General features: G+C 35.5%; 2 protein-coding genes across 3 annotated transcripts; both read left to right on the forward strand.

The window, feature by feature from the left end:
* Positions 1 to 4,889: 4,889 nt before the first annotated feature.
* On the forward strand, positions 4,890 to 10,260 carry LOC122600814 (MACPF domain-containing protein At4g24290). The gene is made up of 7 exons (XM_043773583.1): positions 4,890 to 5,653; positions 6,319 to 6,557; positions 6,777 to 6,978; positions 8,097 to 8,165; positions 8,260 to 8,446; positions 8,686 to 8,852; positions 9,186 to 10,260. Exons 1-7 carry the CDS (start codon positions 5,351 to 5,353, stop codon positions 9,876 to 9,878), a joined length of 1,860 nt encoding a protein of 619 aa, XP_043629518.1. The 5' UTR covers positions 4,890 to 5,350; the 3' UTR covers positions 9,879 to 10,260.
* Positions 10,261 to 11,043: 783 nt separating this feature from the next.
* On the forward strand, positions 11,044 to 18,502 carry LOC122600741 (exocyst complex component EXO70A1-like). 2 transcript variants are annotated; one of them, XM_043773498.1, is made up of 14 exons: positions 11,044 to 12,023; positions 12,484 to 12,644; positions 12,865 to 13,101; positions 13,251 to 13,389; positions 13,617 to 13,829; positions 13,989 to 14,194; positions 14,680 to 14,877; positions 15,040 to 15,139; positions 15,290 to 15,381; positions 15,467 to 15,613; positions 15,772 to 15,850; positions 16,306 to 16,987; positions 17,387 to 17,490; positions 18,181 to 18,502. In XM_043773498.1, the coding sequence occupies exons 1-12, from the start codon at positions 11,094 to 11,096 to the stop codon at positions 16,315 to 16,317; spliced, it is 2,514 nt and encodes an 837-aa protein (XP_043629433.1). In that variant the 5' UTR covers positions 11,044 to 11,093; the 3' UTR covers positions 16,318 to 16,987; positions 17,387 to 17,490; positions 18,181 to 18,502. The 2 variants fall into 2 exon arrangements, with proteins under 2 accessions (XP_043629433.1, XP_043629432.1); XM_043773497.1 differs by lacking the exons at positions 16,306 to 16,987; positions 17,387 to 17,490; positions 18,181 to 18,502 and having other exon boundaries at positions 15,772 to 16,080.
* Positions 18,503 to 18,914: the final 412 nt, after the last annotated feature.

The following is an 18,914-nucleotide window of genomic DNA, read 5'->3' on the forward strand; positions in this document are numbered from 1 at the left end:
TGGAAAAGCTCTAATGGCAAAATAATCATTTTCCTAAAATTCTCAATTCAACTGGTTGTATGAACCCTAATTTTCAAGAACAAACAAAAGTAGGTTAATGGAATTGTTACCTTCAAGAAAAGAGTTTGAATTAAGATTTAAGATTACAAAATCTTCTTTCCATCCTTCTTGTTGATGTTGACACACATCCACAACCTATGCACTCAATTCTTCCAAATTTAACTCTTCACTGTGATATGATTATTATGATTTCTAATTGAATAATTTCTTAGTTGAATGGTAGATTAAATTTTATTTGAAATGGAATGGACAAGAAGGTGCAAGAAGAAAAGAAATAGGTGACTGGAATGATGAATAGAAAGTTAGGAGGATGGCTGGCATCTCATCCTTGATGCCACGCCCCTTTCTAGTTTTTATGGGTATTTTGCCCGTTATCCGCTGCAGTTCAATTAAATTAATCTCGTATTGAAAAATAAAATACTAGGAAATTATTTAAAAGACAAAACTATAATAAAGGTTAATTTTTATTAGCCTAAAAATTTAGAATGTTACACTGTTTTTTAGAGAGAGAACCAGATATGAAGAAATGTAAATGAGAGAAAAACAGGTATGAAGATAATGGTCAACCATGTACACATTTTATAAGTTTGTGGGTAATATGTATAAAAAAAATTATAATGGACAACCATGTATAAACGGAAAAGTACGTTAGGTATCCCGTGATTAATCTTTTTTTTTAAAATAAACTTAGTAATTAGAAACTTAATACATTAAGTCAAATTTATAGGTTTAATAAAGGTACATAATTGATTAGAGGTGTCAATTAGCTTGGTTCTTTGAACAAGTTGGGTAACGAGTGATTTTTGGTTGACCCCATAAACAATTTTTGGTTTAAATTTCTATAAAATAGTTAACACGCCATATATGATTTGCAAAGTCATATTAGATGTAGAACTAAATGATAATCTAAGGGTGGGGGGAGAGCTTCCCCGCTCCTCCCCTCCTCTCCCTGATTTTTCTTCTCCTCCTCTCCCCTCCCCGAAACCTAGGAGCACTTCACCACCTCTCCCCTCCCCTCCCCACCCTTTTCTATTTAATTTCATTTCTATTTATTTTTAAAACTAAAACATTTTATTTAATAAACTAAAACTAATACAACTTAAAAACACAAATAAAACACATAATCTTATTCAAACATACGAAAACAAGTAAATCATAAAACTTAATCAACATAAACATACAACTAAGGCATCGGCCATCCGTACTGCTCACAAAGGGCGCGTTTCTGCGCCAAAACCATCTCCAACATCGGCCCGCTGAGGTGATCGTGTGGCCTGATCACGAAGTCCATATCATTCTGTCGCTGCTGACTCTGGACCATCCGTGTCATCTCCTCCTCCCGTTTCCTCCTAGCCTTCTCCGCCGCCATATAGCTATCCATCATCGCCTTCTGCATCTGCATCTTCTCCTCCCGAGCTCGTTTTTTATCCTCATTGTCGCATTTCAACTCCGCGACCATCTTCAAGAACTCCTCAGATGTAGTAGAGGCGGAAGGAGTAGCCTGCTTACCCTTAGCTTTACGGCGGGGTGGCACGGGTCTAGCCTGATGTACTGGTGCATCATCCATGTCGTTCCCTCCCTCCTCTTCTTGCTCCAAGTGGTCGTCATTCAAGTCAATATGGACTGACGGCTCCCCTGATGAACGTACATGGACAGACCCTTCCGTTCTTGCCCTTTTGCTACCCGACTCCTCACAATCCCCTCCAAAGTAAGAACCTCCGACCATTTCGGTCCTCTCCTCAAAACCTGCCACGCCTCTACATGCGGAAACCCGGACTTGTTATTGTATTTCCGCATATACAATGCCACGACCGCCTTAAACACACCCTCGTCACTTTGGCCACTCGACATCTTACTTTTCTTCACATTGTAAATACCACAAAAACCCGACACCTTATGCTTCAAATCCTTCCATTTCGACCGACACATTTCAGGGGTACGTCCCGACTCACGGTTCAAGTGTGAGTCCAACTGAAACTTCACTTTCTTCCAAAATGAACCCGCCGTTTGGGCGTTTCCGACGTATGGATCCTCAGAAACGTTTAACCAAGCTTTTGCCAAACACGCCTCTTCATCCTTCCCCCAATTTCGACACTCTCTTTTACCTTTAACCGAGACTTGGGTCTCGGGTATTGCTTCCACCTCTTCCTCCTCCACGTCTTCTTATTCTTTTTCTTGTTCTTCTTCTTCTTCATCTTCAACCTGCTGAGTCGCGAAGTGTGATGATGAACCACCCGCGAAACCCGAAAACCCGGTTTGAGTTTCATTCGCGAAACCCGAAAACTCGGTTTGAGTTTCATTCGCAAAACCCAAAAACCCGGTATTCGGTTGCACACTTAACGGGACAGAATCGAAAAACAATGGATCCATACTATTCAAGAAATCTTCAACACGTTGAGGCCTATACACATCTTCGGCCGTATTTTTTTGCGAAGGAGGAGGTGGCATAATATCGCGATTGTTTGGCGGTGGCGCGTTTCTACGTTTTTTGGGTAGATTTGAGTAAGTGGGTTCTTTTGGTTTCTTCCCCCTATTCATTTTTGAGGGTTTAAATGGATGATTTGGTTGGAAAAAAAAAATAAAGAAGAAAGTTGGAGGGGGTTGTGGTTCGGCAGAAAGAAGAAGAAAAGAAAAATGAGGAAGAAAAGAGAAAGAAAAGAGAAAAAGAAAAGAGAAAGAGAGAAAAAGTAGGTGGGCCCCACGTTTTTTTTTTTTTTTTTTTTTTTTTTGCAACGGTCACAAAACTGGGTACCCAAACCGGCACCACCGTGCCCACGCTGCTCCCCTCCCTACCGGTACCGGGGGGTCGGAGCGGTGTTACTTCCGGTACCGACCCGGTACCGGTCGGTGCCTACTCCCACTCCGTCCAACCTAATGGTTATTGTGTATATTTAACCTAATTACAGATGATAAATAAAGAAATTCAGGTAGATAAGCATTAATGAATCCATATGAAGTTGTTTGACGTTTTGAAAATGTTTTGGGCAACTTTAAGAGGTTGGTTTACAAAGTATCGAATGACATATGTGTAGGTGCTTCGGATATACATACAACCTTAATGTTTGATTCTATATCATGGATGCTTACTTTTCAAGTTAGGAATAATGTACAAATATTTTTAATCTTTATAAATCCTTTTTACCCAAGATAATCCCAAAACGTTTAACAGTTTACAATAATTTTTCTTTTTTATTGTTCGTAAAACACACAATGATTTATCGTTGTAAACTATGTAATCCATTGGTAACAACCGGGAGACCATAATAGTTGTTAAGTCATTAGGAACATTACATTACATTTCCAAAAATCTTGAACAAAAAGTAACCAAAGGGTTTAGTTTTGCACTTATCGCTATTTGTTAAAACTATGTACATTGCTTATCTGTTTTGACAAACCATTATTCTGCGTAAAACATAACAGTGACAACAGGCTCCAGTACTGAACGTCAATTACATTTACACATTACATTTGGTTCTGAATCAAATGCTTTCACTGGCCAAACATCGACACCATTCAACATTGAAAAATATATTTGCTTACTTAAATGTTTTTCTCCACATGCTAATACTTACATCAACATCACTATAATATAAAACAAGAGTAGTATTATCCATGCCTTAACAAGGTTGTAAATAACGCTAGGCGGTCGACCATCTTAAAGGTTAAATCTCATTTGGCGGAGTTATAACGGTGTTATAACGGAGATTATAAAATATAAAGAAATTTATATAAAAAAAATATACATATTAGCAATTCCTAATAAAATTAGTCAAAAAAGATGTCTTTTGACCGTTAAATTCCGTTATTTGGCTGTTAAATCCTGTTATAACAGTCGTTAAGGCCGTTAAATCAGTTACTTGACCTTTATTGACTCAGACCTTCAAATTTACCCTCCAAATCCCGTAATGTAACGATGGACCTCTGTTACCATTATAAAGGTTGTTATAACGGCCATTAAAGCCGTTATTTACATCACTATGCCTTAAGCGATATGGCTCACGACATGTCATAATATCATGCTAAGATGTGCAACTAATGTAGTTGACGCTAGTCTTTATTAATTATTGTCCCTTTTGTTATGATACATATAAGATGTTGCGGTTTTTAAAGGTCTTTTCGGATCACAACCGTTAACAATTATCAACATATATCTATTTTTGACTTAACTTCCATTAGATCCATTGGCGAAACTACATGTAACTAAAGGGTAACCCGGGTTACAAGTCCGCTAAATTTTTGTAATATTATTTTTTTCAAAAATGATGTAATTTTATTAGTATTACGGGTCAAATAAATATGAGATACCGGTCAATGTAACTAATTTTAAATTTTCGAAAGATTTTCTTAAACAAATGACTTATAAAGATGTAATTTGTGCTAATAAAATATAAAAAATAGTTAAATTATACCGAAAGTGTCAAAAACCCTCAAAAAATCAACAAAAACTCTTAATAAAATTCTGAAAATTGTAACAATTTAAACGTTATAATTATTTTACAGCGATACGATGCTAGTGAAAAAAATTTGTGTTATGGGTCAAATTTGATTTTGGTTCCACCACTAATTAGATCGATGATTGTATAACATGAAAAGAATATGTTATTATCCTTAAAACATCGAAATCTCCCTGCCTTTACGACCTAATTTTAACAAAAAGAAAATATGGTCGAGACAATTAGTGAACCAGTCAATTTGAGTGTGTGGCCACAATCAATATTAAAATGATCACTTTACTCATGTCTAATTCCATAATCAATTGATATAATCATATAATACCTCAACTATCTCTGTCTTTCCAACTTTTTATTAATTTATACCACCACTTATTACAAGCCAAATAAATGTGAGTCAAAGAACACTTTGAATTATAGTCAACTCAAAACCTCATTCTTTTTCCTTTTGCCAAAATTCCTCAATTCTCTCGACAGATCTCGGGCACAAATGCACAATCTATCTAGGGTTCAATTTTGTTCTCCCAATTTCAAATCCAACACTCTTTTCTGAAAATCCTATCTTCTTTTTTCTTGACTTCAAACCCAAATAAAACTTAAAAATAAAATGAAAGCAATTATTTTATCACTAATGATTTCTGGGTTTTGCTTATTCTAATCAGACCTCAAATGGGTTATATAAAAGTTTGTATCTTTTTGAATTTTATCAAAGAAATCCATAGATTTTATCGCTAAAAATTTCTGGGTTTTGCTTGTTTTAGCTAGGCCTTAAATGGGTTTATAAAATTCATGTTTTTGTTGATTAAAGTTTAAATCTTTTAAATTTTCTTTTGAAAAAAATGGCACTTAAGCTTCCAGCAGCTGAAGCTGCAAAAGTGGCTATTCAATCAATTGGATGTGGTTATGATATATCACTAGATCTAAGGCTTAAGTATCGAAAAGGCGGTGATGAATTTTCAGATAATTTAAGTAAAAATAATGATACTAATAATAATTTTAGGTTGATTGAAATTGATGAAGATGAAGGAGGTAGAGACATTGTACTTCCTGGTGGTCTTTTAATCCCAAATGTTTCCAAATCGATTAAATGCGATAAAGGCGAACGTACTCGATTTCGTTCTGATGTTCTTTCTTTTCAGCAGGTATATATATATATATATATATATATGTAATGATGCTTGTTTCTTACTGAAAATGGTTAAGTTTTTGTTGCTTAATATAATTGGTAATGTTGAATTATTATGCATGTGATGATGATTGTTTGTGGGGTTTGCTTGTTTTGCTTTGTTTTTGTTTTACTTGCTGTTTTGGGATTTTGATGAGTAGGTGGGGAGCTAAAGGTGATAATTATGTAGGAAGTATTTGTTTCTTTAGGTGATGCAGGTAACATTATTGTCATATAATGTGACCAAATAGTTTTATCATTTTTAGCCGATTGTTATCGTTACAATGCATTTGTTTCTTGTTTATCTAAGAGCGTATAGACTGTTTTTGTTTATTATTGGTACTCTTCTTCTTTGTAATTATGTTAAATGCATTTATTTAGCTAATGCAAATTACATTATCACATTACAACCTATAGTTTGTTACTTATGATTGAGTAATGATACATTGCAATAATTTTATTATTTTATTTATATATATATAAGCTTTGTGTTTACTGAATGCCTTTTTATGGGCCCAGCTGGAATTCGGATATACACACATTTAAGAAAACGGAATGCCTCTTACATTGATTTATATTATGTTAATGTTGTTCACTTGTTTGCCTATAATGTAAAAATGTTTTTCGATTATTTCAATGCAGATGTCGGAGCAATTTAACCAAGAAATATCATTAACTGGGAAAATTCCTTCAGGCCTTTTCAACGCCATGTTTGAATTTTCCGGAAGTTGGCAGAAAGATGCATCAAGTACAAAAGCCCTTGCTTTTGATGGTGTTTTCATCTCATTGTATACTGTCGCATTAGAAAAGTCTCAGCTGGTACTATGTGATCATGTCAAGAAAGCTGTTCCATCCTCTTGGGAGCCTGCTTTGTTAGCAAGGTGAGGTTCATAGCTGTTCGAATCATATGGTGTGTTACCGGTGATAAGATATCAATATGATTCAACGCAAGTTAACCTGTTTCTGTATGAATCTTGAATTTGCTACGTTTATTAACCAATATAAAGTTCAACAGTCCTCAAGTTCATTTTTGTTTAATGTATGTGTTCATTCTGTCATAGAAAACTTATATCCGTCTTTCTTTCTGTTCATTTTTGTAGGTTTATTGAAAAATTTGGCACTCATATAATTGTGGGTGTAAAGATGGGTGGAAAAGACGTTATATATATGAAGCAGCAGCATGCGTCATCCCTCCAACCTGCTGATGTACAGAATAAGTTGAAGGCAATGGCAGATAAAAGATTTTTGGACTCTGATGGACAATTTGTCATTGATTCCGAACACATTTCTCAAAATGACAAGGTATTTTTATGGCTTATATATAGAAAGGCAGATGTTTTTGAAACCTATCTACAAGAAAATATATGAAATCTGTACTATGTACTTTTTATGGATTGTAAAACACTTGGGTGCTAGTTTTAACTACCAACTAGATATCAGATCTTTTCAATATTTGATTTTCAATTTCTTTAAAGTGCAGTGCAGTGCTAGATAGATGGTAATTATTATACTACCAACAGGCCTTCTGCTTAGGGGTATCAGCTTCACCTTATAAGCCAGTGATCGGGAGTTCAATCCCCGTTGTAATCATAGTTCTTATATTATTAGTTTAGTAGTTTAGACCGTGCTTCAAAAAAGTTAGTAATTATTAAGCTAATATTTGTTAGAATTGCGGGAAGCACATATTGTTATGTGACTATGTGAGTAGACTTTTTCGGTACTATAGTTCACCAAATATCGACCCTCTAAAAGGTGCTTGAAGAAGGTATATGGAAGTCAAATGTTTCTTCCGTACATAGTTATTTTTAGTTCTCATCACAAGAGAGAGGCCAAGAGTTACTTTTTAAAGATGATGAAGCTAAAGGTAGGTAGAGGATTATGCTTTTAAGTTAGTCAATGCGTTAGTGAGGGTGAATGCTGATGAGTTTGATGACTCATGTGATGATTGTTTAGCATATCGTATAAGGACCACTCATAATTTATTTATTCATAGTTCCTCGCTTAAATAAGATGCATTTTTACACTATCCAGGTCATAAGAAGTACCTAAGTATTTAGGAATCCTAGAATGGTGGCAAAATGGCTGGCCAAGCAGGTTCGGTAATGGTCAAAATGGTACTAAATTTAGCGTATGTCAAAACAGGTTGGGCTGACAATTTATTTTTAATTTTTTATCATCCTTTGCTGTTGTCGGGGTTGTGAACTGTCTCTATACTAGGATATGTCATTGGTAACTTATTTTTATTGGGGGCAAACTGGAACCAGATTTTTTTCAGCTTATCATTACCATCCTTGTAAAGATATAACCTTATGCAGCTCTTAAGAATAAGCTTCTTAATTTTGTTTGTCTCGATAGGTCGTTTCCCCCTGCTGATCATGTATGTGATTATAAATTATCTAATCTTGTTATTTTTGCTTCAGTATGATGTCAGAGAGCACCGTCTAAGGTTTGCAGATACTGACCCCTCAAGTTCTTATTCTTATAAGGAGGTATATTTTTAAAAATTCTTAATGTTAATGGTATGAGTGGACTTTTTATCTATGTACATAGGTAATTTAATTGGTGACTACAATTTGATTGCAGGATCTTGTAAGCATATATAAAAGAAGAGGTGGGAGTGATGATAGGAACCTAAAACATAACGAGTGGCTGCATAGTGTACAGTTAGAGCCTGATGTCATCACAATGTCCTTCATTCCAATTACCTCATTGCTAAATGGTGTTTCGGGAAGTGGCTATTTGAGTCATGCCATTAATTTGTATTTGCGATGTTAGTAACATTTCTTATTTTAATTTACATTATGTCTCAAACATGGAGGTGGCAAAATGGGCGGGTTATGTAATCAATCAAAACGGGTAAAAAAATCCGTTTTTGGGTTAGACTGCCATAAAACTTTTGTTAATATCCTCCGGACGTTTAACAGCTTAAATACAACCAGAATTGACACACCACGTCTACTTAAAGAATCTGACTTCAGTGAAAACTTATCAATTTAAGATTTGGTACAGATAAACCACCAGTGGAAGAGCTCCACCAGTTTTTGGAGTTTCAGCTTCCGAGACAGTGGGCTCCTGTATTCAGTGATCTTCCCCTTGGTCCACAACGTAAGCAGCAAAGTATGGCTTCTTTGCAGTTCAGTTTTTTCGGTCCCAAGCTCTATGTGAACATCAGCCCGGTAATTTCCCAATCTTGAAACTTTAGGTTGCTGGGATACATGTTCTAAAATTGATTATGATGGGTTTTGGCACCTTTTTTTTAAAATTCTGATTATGTGTAGGACTAATGGATAAAGTGACCAAAAATACATCTTTGTGAAAAATAGTTGTTTTTTGGAATGAGAGAAGTCTACAATTTAGGTTTAAAGGCGTAAATATGTAGTTTTATTACCCACCCTGTTACAAAGTGATTTAGATCCGACTATCCAATAACTTAATACATAATCAGAATCAGAATTTCTTTATCTAAACATTAAGTGTTGATATGGAGGGATTATATCTTTTAATACAAGGTCGATGTGGGTAAAAGACCAGTAACGGGCCTCCGGCTTTACCTTGAAGGTAAAAGAAGCAACCGCTTAGCAATCCACCTTCAACACCTCTCCTCTCTCCCGAAAGTCTTCCAACTTGAAGATGATGTAAATCAAAACTTCAACGAGGAATCATACGACCGTAGATACTACGAGAAAGTTCAGTGGAAACACTTCTCCCATGTCTGCACTGCTCCAGTGGAATCCGACGACGAATTATCAATCGTAACCGGAGCTCAGTTACAAGTAGGGGATTACGGCTTCAAAAAAGTTCTCTTCTTACGGCTTCGGTTCTCGACCGTACTCGGTGCAGCAGCAATCAAGAATCCTGAGTGGGATGGATCTCCAGGATTAGCCCGGAAATCGGGACTGATATCTACTTTAATCAGCCACCATTTCACAGCAGCTCTAAAGCCCCCACCTCAGCCAGCTGAGGTCAACATAAACTCAGCCATATACCCAGGGGGTCCACCGTCTCCCGTTCAAGCACCAAAGCTACTAAAGTTTGTCGACACAACAGAAATGACACGCGGTCCACAAGAGACGCCCGGGTATTGGGTAGTCTCAGGGGCTCGACTTGTGGTGGACAAGGGAAAAATCTCGATCAGAGTGAAGTATTCTTTGCTAACTGTAATTTTACCAGATGAAGACGACGTGGCTGAGGAACCCTTTTAGATGAATGTCAAAATTTAGATGATATATATTATATTTTTGTACTCGTGTTTAGTATGATCCATCTCTAATATGGTTTCGGGTTCTCCCCAATTCGACGTGAAAGAAAAGAAAACAAGCTGATGTTGTTGTTGGGGATTGGTTTTACATGATTGTTGCGGCATCTATATTCTTCTTGTTTTTAGTTCCCAGCAACTTTGATCTTGTGCAAGAAACAAGTGATAAGAATTGGCATGGAATGTGTTCCAACCTCTGATTCAAAAAAAGAGTAACAAGTTTGTTTCTTTGGTGGAACTTAGAGGGTATTCTTGTAGTGCAGTAAACATTAATTTTGTAAAAATTTGAAAGCTAATAGCCAATGGTGGATGTACTCATTGTTATATTATGCAATGTACCCTGAGGTATAGCGTATTATCAAGTTTTGTCCTTTTAGTTTTGTCATTGCAGTAACAAGTCTTGTTCTTAAAAAAAGAAATAGTAACCAATTAGGTTGGATCAGTGGTTAGAGCTTTTGCTTCTGAAGACAGAGGTTATGAGTTTGATCCTCATGCACAGCAAGGCTGAATGTTCTTTTCTACCTTTTATATAACCTGAAAGTAGTCTCTCTACCTTTGGTTGGGGTGAGACTGTTTACATCTCAACCTCTCCCGAACACTGTCAAAGACGGTATTGGGATCTAAAACCCGTGAAAACGACATTGGGAGTTATTTTTATTGCATCTTCGTAATTGCTTCAACTCTAATAAAAAAGAGTGAGTTTGAGGTCGAAACTTTTTCTATTTATAAGAAAAACGAGTTAATTACAAAAATTGTCCCTATGATTTGTCTAAAATTGCAAGTTTTGTCCTTAATTTTCATAAATTACGATTTTGATTTTTAACTACCCTATCCATAGTTTTGGTCCAAAAGTGTTGGGTTTTTAACCAAAATTGTTGATTTTTGGACCAAAATGTAAACAGAAATGAAGGTTAGGGTCTTAGGGATCAAAACCATAGTTTAGTTAAAGGTATGGATGAAACCTGCAAGTTTCAACAAGCCATATGGATGAGATTTGTAATTAACAGTAAGAAAAAGGGTCAAATGACTCAATCAACTAAAAATATAAAAAAGAATAAAAAAAAAAACTCTTGTTGGCCTTTCATTGGTTTGACTTTTTTTGATCATGTTTCTCTCTTGGTCATCTTCACTAACAAAATTCAACACTTAATTTGCTGTCTTGATGTCTTCTTCTTTTTCCAATTCCATGCTAACCCATTTTATTAAAGTGTCAGATCACCTTTGTATACCTTTTCAAGATATTCAACAGGCCACCAAAAATTTCTCTACACTCATTGGGAAGGGTGGATATGGCTTAGTTTACAAAGGGGAGCTTTTAATTTCTGGTAAACTTACTTTGGTTGCTATAAAACGACTAGATACTAACATTTCAGGTCAAGGGTTGAAGGAGTTTTTAACTGAGATTCATTTGCTATCTTGTTATAAACATCCAAACTTAGTCTCCCTGGTTGGTTTTTGTGAAGAGGACGACGAAAAGATAATAATTTATGACTATGCAGAACGTGGAAGCCTCGAAAAATACTTAACTAAGGGTAAATCAACTGTTCAATTAACTTGGTTGCAAAGGATAAATATATGCATTGATGCAGCCCGGGGTTTGGATTATTTACATAATCATGTTGCACAAGACCAGAGAATTATCCATAGGGATATAAAGAGTGCGAATATTCTTTTAAGTCATGATTGGAAAGCTATGATTGCGGATTTTGGACTTTCCACGATAGGTCGTGCAAACGAAAAATTTAGTTTTATCATTACCAATGCTTCTGGGACGCATGGTTATTGTGATCCAGCATATATGCGTACCGGGGTACTTACTAAAGAGTCAGATGTTTATTCATTTGGAGTGGTTTTGTTTGAAGTCTTATGTGGGAGGTTGGGTTTTATAAATGTGAATAGTGAACAACGATTTCTAGCCCCGCTAGCCAAACGCTATTACGAAATGGGAAGGTTAAGTGAGATTATTGATCCATATTTGAAGTTTGAGGTGGACTCGGAATCTTTGAATAGGTTTTCAGTGATTGCATATCAGTGCTTGCTTAAAGATCGGGAACGACGTCCCTCAATTGGTTTGGTGCTCAAAAAACTTGAGGTGAGTTTGAATATCTTGTAGATTAAGAAGTACTTTGTATTTATATATATGATATTTTTTTTCCATGAGATAAACTAGGAGTGCCTTAATAAATTTATCATGTATGCACCAATTAATACTAACAACTAACAAGTCCTAAAGCCAATGATGGCCAAGTAGCCAACCCATCTGGTCAGAGGCACTCCCAATAAGGTCTTGAGTTTGATCCTCAGGGATGAGAAACCTTGGGGTTTTTCCTCCGAATACTTGTAAAGGCCCATGACCCATGGTCAACATCTCGTTGTCTAGGGTACCTGCAAGGCTTCACCATTATGCAGTGAGATTCCCGTGATGTTGTATCTTGACTGAATGTCTGAAAAAAAACAAGTCCAAAAGTTGTTTTATGTAAAAGATGTATGATTTGAAACTTACTAAAATAGTTTTTAGAAATCACTAATCATATAAAGGTTTCACTATGTAGGTTGAGGCTAAAATACTTAGAGGTCCACAAGAGAATCTTCAAGGCTATAAAAATAAAAGCTTTAAGAGTAGCGATGGGGTGCCCAGCCAGACAAATAACTTGCCTTCAAATGCTATCGCTGAACTTGAACATGAATTTAAACAACTATTATCAGTGTGCAGGTCTGTTACATTATTCTGAGATAATTTTCTCTTATTTTAATCTTCTACTTCGTCCCAAATATGTTCTTATTGTGGCCATCATATGTTTTTCATTTTATTTTCATAAAGGGCCAACTAAAGTAAACCAAATTTAGATTACGTAAAATTTTAAATTTTGATCGCTCTTCCATTAATCCCGTTGTTAGAACCGTCATAGTTATCTTACAATGTAATCTTTCAGCATACCTGTGGAACCTGATAGAATATATGAGTGCCTCCCTAGTTCACTAAGTCGAAAATCAGGATCAAGCTTTGGATCATCTGAAAGTGATACGAGTAAAAACGATCCGTCTGATAGTCATACAGCTGTTTATAAGCCTCTAGTCCTCATACCAGCTCGGTTAATAACCGTGCTTCATGATTTAGCTCAAGATATGGTGAATGGTGGTCATACTCAGCAGTATCTGATTATTTACAGGTAAAACTACTAGTATGTATACTAGTATTTTATTGAATGGTTGTCATATGTAAGTGTACAAGAAGATAACAATGGTTATTCTAGTTTATCTCCTGAATATATATGTTTTGATTCGATGTCTTGAATCTGCCACTGTTCTTGTGGTTTAGGGATATCCGTTCTCAACTACTGCAAAAATGCCTTCACCAATTGGGAGTGGAGAAGCCTAGTGAAGATCTTATCCGAAATATGGAACCTGAGGCCGTGGCACACAAAATGGGCACATGGATTGATTCTATGCGCATTGCAGTAAGTTAATGAATGATAATGCTATATCTTACAAATACTCCCTTTATTGTCATAATAGTTGCAGGCTTCCCCCCTCTGGAGATGTGGTTGGTGCCATGTGTTTACTTATTATTATAATAATTGCAATAAGACCAATTGTATTTGTATTAGTCGTGAAAGGGTATCTAGGTATTTGAAAAATAGTCAAACATAGAGTTTAATCTGAGGTTGTTAATTATGTCGAACAGGTAAAGTTGTTGTTTGCTGCTGAAAGAAATCTTTGTGATCAAATGTTTGAAGGTATTGAGTCCCTCAAGGATCAGTGTTTTGCCGAGGTTACACAAGGCAGCGTTGACATGCTACTTAATTTTGGATATGTAGTTGTCGAAAGCAAAAGGTCACCTAAGAATTTTTTTGTGCTTCTTAACATGTATAAGATCGTGCTTGAGCTTCATTCCGAGGTACATATACATAATGAGATGCAAATTTACATGTAGTTTGATAACAAAATATCTTAGGGAAATTAATATGAATAGGAAGATCTGAATAGGTAGTTCTCCTTGTTTTTTTTTTTTTTTTTTTGATTTTCTTGTATTTGACATGTAATTGGATTATTTCAGATTGAAACGCTTTTTAGTGCTAAAGCTTGCAAAGTAATTATAGAAGCTGTGCTATGCTTTACAATGCAACTTGCCCAAACAGTAAAAGGCACATTGAGAGCATTTGAGGAAGCCGTTGAAAAAGATGCTACAAGAATAACTAGTGGAGACATGAATGTCCATCGTCTCACGACCTATGTCATCAACTATTTTGAATGCTTATTCAAGTAAGTTAATCAATAAATACACACATAAATACATACAAACACCGAGGATTTCTTTCAAGAGAGTGATTAAGGCATTTGGCTAGTAGTTGAACAATTTCATAAGAAGCTATTACTTGTATGGAAGAGTATAGTATTAGCAGCACTTTTGTATCAAGTTTCTTTTTCCTCCTTCACATGAAAATTGTAATGTTTGACTTGGCTTATAGTTTATGTAATATTTGACCGTTTGTCAAATGTCTATAATAACCTTCACGGCTTCAAGGACAGATAATGGAATCTAGCAGACCCAGGCAATACCATTAATTTACTTTTAAGTTATAGCTGTGATAATGGTGAATATGTAGTTTCTACCTGGAACTTTTCCACCAAAAGAAAGTTTAAAATTGTTAATTTATGGACTAGGGAGTTGCAGAAAAGTTAAACTTCCAAAAATAAAATCAAATATTATGTTTCTGAACTGAATTTTGTAAAAATTGTGTTTCTAGCTATCGGTTTCTGAAGCAACTATTCCAAGAGTTTGATGGGGGAGTCGCCTTCAACACTCAGCTGGCATCTGTAACGATGCGAATTATGCAGGGGTTACAGACCAATTTGGAAAGGAAGTCAAAGGAGTTCACGTATCTAGCATATTCTAAGTTATTCGTGATGAACAATATTCACTATGTGGTCCAATTCGTGAGCAGGTTTGATATCTGATGAATATGAATGTAACTTATAGAGGTGACATACTCGGAGGAGATAAAACATAAGCTTAATCAACCCTTTTTGTCACCTCTGCGCCGTTGATTATGGTGATGCCGGTGCTTATCTTTTGGTGATATTTTGAAATTTCCTTTTGCTGTTAGGTCTGAAGCAAAGAATTTATTAGGGGATGATTGGGTGCAACAGCTCAGAAGGATTGTGCAACAATATGCTAATCAATACAAAAGGATCGCGTGGGCGAAGGTATGCCAAGTTAATTTGTTGGTTATCATTTTGAACAACAGGTGGCAAAATCTGCAGGTTAGGCAACTATTTGAAATGAGTTAGCGTCAAACTGGGTGGGTGTGAGTTGGATTCAATGTGTTTAAATAAACTGGGTGTTTTTCTAAATAGATCTTACAATGTCTCTCGATCCAAGGGGCGGGCTCGTTAGGTGGTGACGAAGGAAACAATAGTGGGGCTTCACATGCTCTCGTAAAGGAGAGGTCTGTTTTTCAAAACTTGTGGGTTTTGATTTAAATTACCTAGTAAAATATTTATTTGATATGAACCGACATGGTTTGTTATTAGGTTAAGGATTTTCAATAGTCAATTCGGGAAGCTTCATCATAGACAATCTCAGTGGATTGTTCCAGACTCAGAGCTTCGAGTATCATTGAGACTGGCAATTGCTGAATATTTGTTGCCAGCATACAAAGCTTTCATACAACAGTTTGGGTATGGTTTTCTGATAAGGACATAAATATGGATATAATCATGCAGATATGAGTCAGATATGTTTTGGTGTGGTCCACTAGTTGTAGTTGACAATCTCAAATTTGGCGCAAACACACACAAGCAAGATTACTTTTAAAAGTTATATGTTTATGGTACAGGTCACTTGTGAAAAATCGTCACAAGTACATAAGGTATTCATCAGAGGATCTTGATCGGATGGTTGGGGAATTTTTCAAGGTAAGCCTTAAAAAACGTGTTCACGTGATGAAAAAAGGGAATATATGTAGTTTTCTATCTACCTTCTTTGTGTGTCTGTCACTGGAGGGTATATTACGAGTATCCGCTTGTAAAAATGGTTGATCTGGTCTGTTGTCAGATAATACTACTGATAATGTTGTTGTGAGCGATACCTTCAAACTTTTTGTATAGATGGGTTTGTTAATATAAATATGTATGTATTTTGTTTATATGTATTTATGTATGTTTGTTTGTTTTTATTTTTTCTAGATTTATATTAAAAGCAAAGCAATGGTGTGTTGGTTTTGTCCCTGCCTTTGTTCCTGTGGGGTATTTGGTAGAGGGGTTTTACCAGGGCATGCGCATGTCAGTACCAGGGATCAGGGTGTCCCTTTCAATCTACACCTTTTTACCGATTTTGTTACTAAACAAGTTTAATACTGCTCATGTTTCAGGAGGATAGATGAGATTAAGTGGCCAAGCTATGCATTTGTTATCAGAGAAAAGGAGAAAGAAGATGAAAAACATGTTTCAAGAACTTCATTCTTTACTCTCCAATCAATCTCCTAAGCTAACAGTTTTATAGCATATATCAATGGCTAATATTTTTCTCCTTCGTCATTCTGCACCATGCAGAGTTGAGACTAGATTGTTCAGCGTTATTATCTCATTCTACAAAGTTATGCTGGTACTGTAGTAATTTTTTTGTATCCCAGGCTAACTTGACCACAAGAGTTGATGAGATGATAAGCTACATTAAAACCTTGCAACACTCTCTAAAAACTTGAAACGCAAAAGACACAGATGCTCTGTAGTCAATCAACCCGATTCATCGACAAAAAAGAGTCGCGCTCATTTTATTCAATGGCATTTCATCAAATGGCCACATGGATATGGTATCTTGCTCTAAACTTGACCCTTTTGCATGCCTTCACGTTAGCCTCCAGACTTTCAAACATGGACTTCTTCCCATTCTTCTTGAATGTGTGCGGTCTTGATGACATATTAACATTTGCTCCTCTAAGAAGCATGGGCTCCTTGGCGAGATTGCAAATTTTGGAGAAGCATAAAATGGATGTCCTTTATGTTCAAGTTTATTCCGAGTTATCTAAAAGCATGTTTATAATTCATACCCGAGTAAGTTTTTTTTTTGAACAGCTACCCGAGTAGTTATTTTCCATTGTTTTGCGTATAGTGTCATATATGTATATTGCTATTTGTTCAATCTGGTTATACGGAGTATAAATTCTCATCACCAATATAGAGAAAAGTTACTCTAGTTAAACATGATCATATATTACAATGACTCCTTAATCCTTAAGCATTAAAATTTGAAGACTTATTTCGATTCACTATATGCATTAAAAACTAGAGTAACTAATTAATTATTTTATTAGTTAATTAATTTAGTCATCTGTTTGTCAAATACAAGCACTGTTATCATGTTTATGTATTGAGGGTTCTGTAATGTAACTGTATGTGGCATAGTCAGTTGTCCCTGGCTTCAAAGACTGAAGATATATTGTTTTCTTCTAGTGCTGATTAGGTATCTGTAGCTCCCGATGAGTCCCCAAGATTTTCAAGAAAGTAGCATAAGAGATGATGCTTTTGGCCGACTCCAATTCATCAGAGTTCCAAAGGTACTTGCTGATGAAAACGCAACTATTATGGTTTGCTTAATTACTATAAAAATGATTGAATATCACTGTATGCAGTCCATATATGGTCAACATTTCTGTCAATAGTATTGTTGGTTCTTTTTTTAAGGCTTTTGAAAGCCTGAACATTTTATTGTTGCTTGAACTTATGCTCCATCTATCATATTAGTAAAAACTGTTTAAGTTTTCTTTTTCTTATTACAAAATGGTTAATTTTCAAAGGTCTTCCCCCGTGTCCTGTTCTTCTATAATTTTTATGTAAAGTTTTTAATTCATATATTTGAAAAACGAAGCTTGTTATATTACAAAGTGGAGGAACAAATGGAAATTAGGTTGCAGACAAGACTGCCCAAGCCCATTTAGAGCTATTTCCTCATTTTTTTTATGAATATTTAGATATTAACTTGTCTAGTAAGTATAGGATGATTAATACTCGTAATTAATAAGAAAAAAGTGTCAAATGACTCCATCGAGTAAAAATTCTTCCAAAGTGTATTTTTAAGGAATACAATGCCCCAAATCGTTCTATGAATATAATTATACTATGGGTTTAGTAAAATAGCTGATTTCATTCATTACCTGTAAAAAGTTGAGGGATTTAACTACAAAGCCACTGAGCCAAATCCATCCTGTTCACCTATTCTAGAGCTTTTGCTGATTATGTTTGTGCAGGTAACAGGCCATAAGAATTTAAGTGTCCTCTGAGTTAGCACGATTTAATCTGTTTTCAACATACAAAAGAGCTTGGCAACATGGAGTGTTTGTCCTTCAACCGGGCCGATCTTATCTGATGCACTGGCTAATCAATATTGGTCTTAACACCTTGTGAGATTTTGAACCAGACACGATCAAGGTTGTTGCTGCAAGTCCTATATGTATACAAACTTCTTTTAGATCTTAAAAGACCCAGTACTAATTTAATCATGGCATTATGCTTGGCTTGTGTGTTCTAAACTAGGGCAAATTATTTTTAAAGGTATCTTAGTTGTCCATCTATCGAAATATCACTATGTACTAATTTAATCGTGGCATTATGCTTGGCTTGTGTGTTCTAAACTGCCATTACAGTCTCAACAGTAAGATAACATTGTTGAACGATCTGTATTGACTACATATTTTATTTATGTTGAGGCTGGTGATGGGATTAGATTATTAGTGATGACAAATATGATAATTGTAGCATTTTTTAAAAATCGATATATGGATACTTATGTTTCAACATCAGTGGATGTTTTATTATATCTATAAATAGCATTATTTAGATAAATTTATATTTTCAAAAAATAGTACTGTATGTGAATATGGACATATGGTGATGTTGAAAATATTTGAGATGAGATGATGAATTTTACATATTAGGCTTTGGTCATTAGGTCCATGTGGCAACCCAACTAGGACAAAACCGT

The sequence above is a fragment of the Erigeron canadensis genome, chromosome 5, assembly GCF_010389155.1.
Source record: "Erigeron canadensis isolate Cc75 chromosome 5, C_canadensis_v1, whole genome shotgun sequence".
Taxonomy (NCBI): Eukaryota; Viridiplantae; Streptophyta; class Magnoliopsida; order Asterales; family Asteraceae; genus Erigeron; species Erigeron canadensis.

Bases quoted from the DNA above. Each gene is read 5' to 3' on its own strand.
- LOC122600741 (XM_043773497.1), top strand. From the start codon at position 11,094: ATGTCTTCTTCTTTTTCCAATTCCATGCTAACCCATTTTATTAAAGTG. The intron at 13,102-13,250 runs GTAAAACTACTA...CTTGTGGTTTAG, and splicing joins CAGTATCTGATTATTTACAG to GGATATCCGTTCTCAACTAC. The intron at 15,614-15,771 runs GTATGGTTTTCT...TTTATGGTACAG, and splicing joins GCTTTCATACAACAGTTTGG to GTCACTTGTGAAAAATCGTC.
- LOC122600814 (XM_043773583.1), top strand. From the start codon at position 5,351: ATGGCACTTAAGCTTCCAGCAGCTGAAGCTGCAAAAGTGGCTATTCAA. The intron at 6,979-8,096 runs GTATTTTTATGG...TTTTTGCTTCAG, and splicing joins ACATTTCTCAAAATGACAAG to TATGATGTCAGAGAGCACCG. The intron at 8,166-8,259 runs GTATATTTTTAA...ATTTGATTGCAG, and splicing joins GTTCTTATTCTTATAAGGAG to GATCTTGTAAGCATATATAA.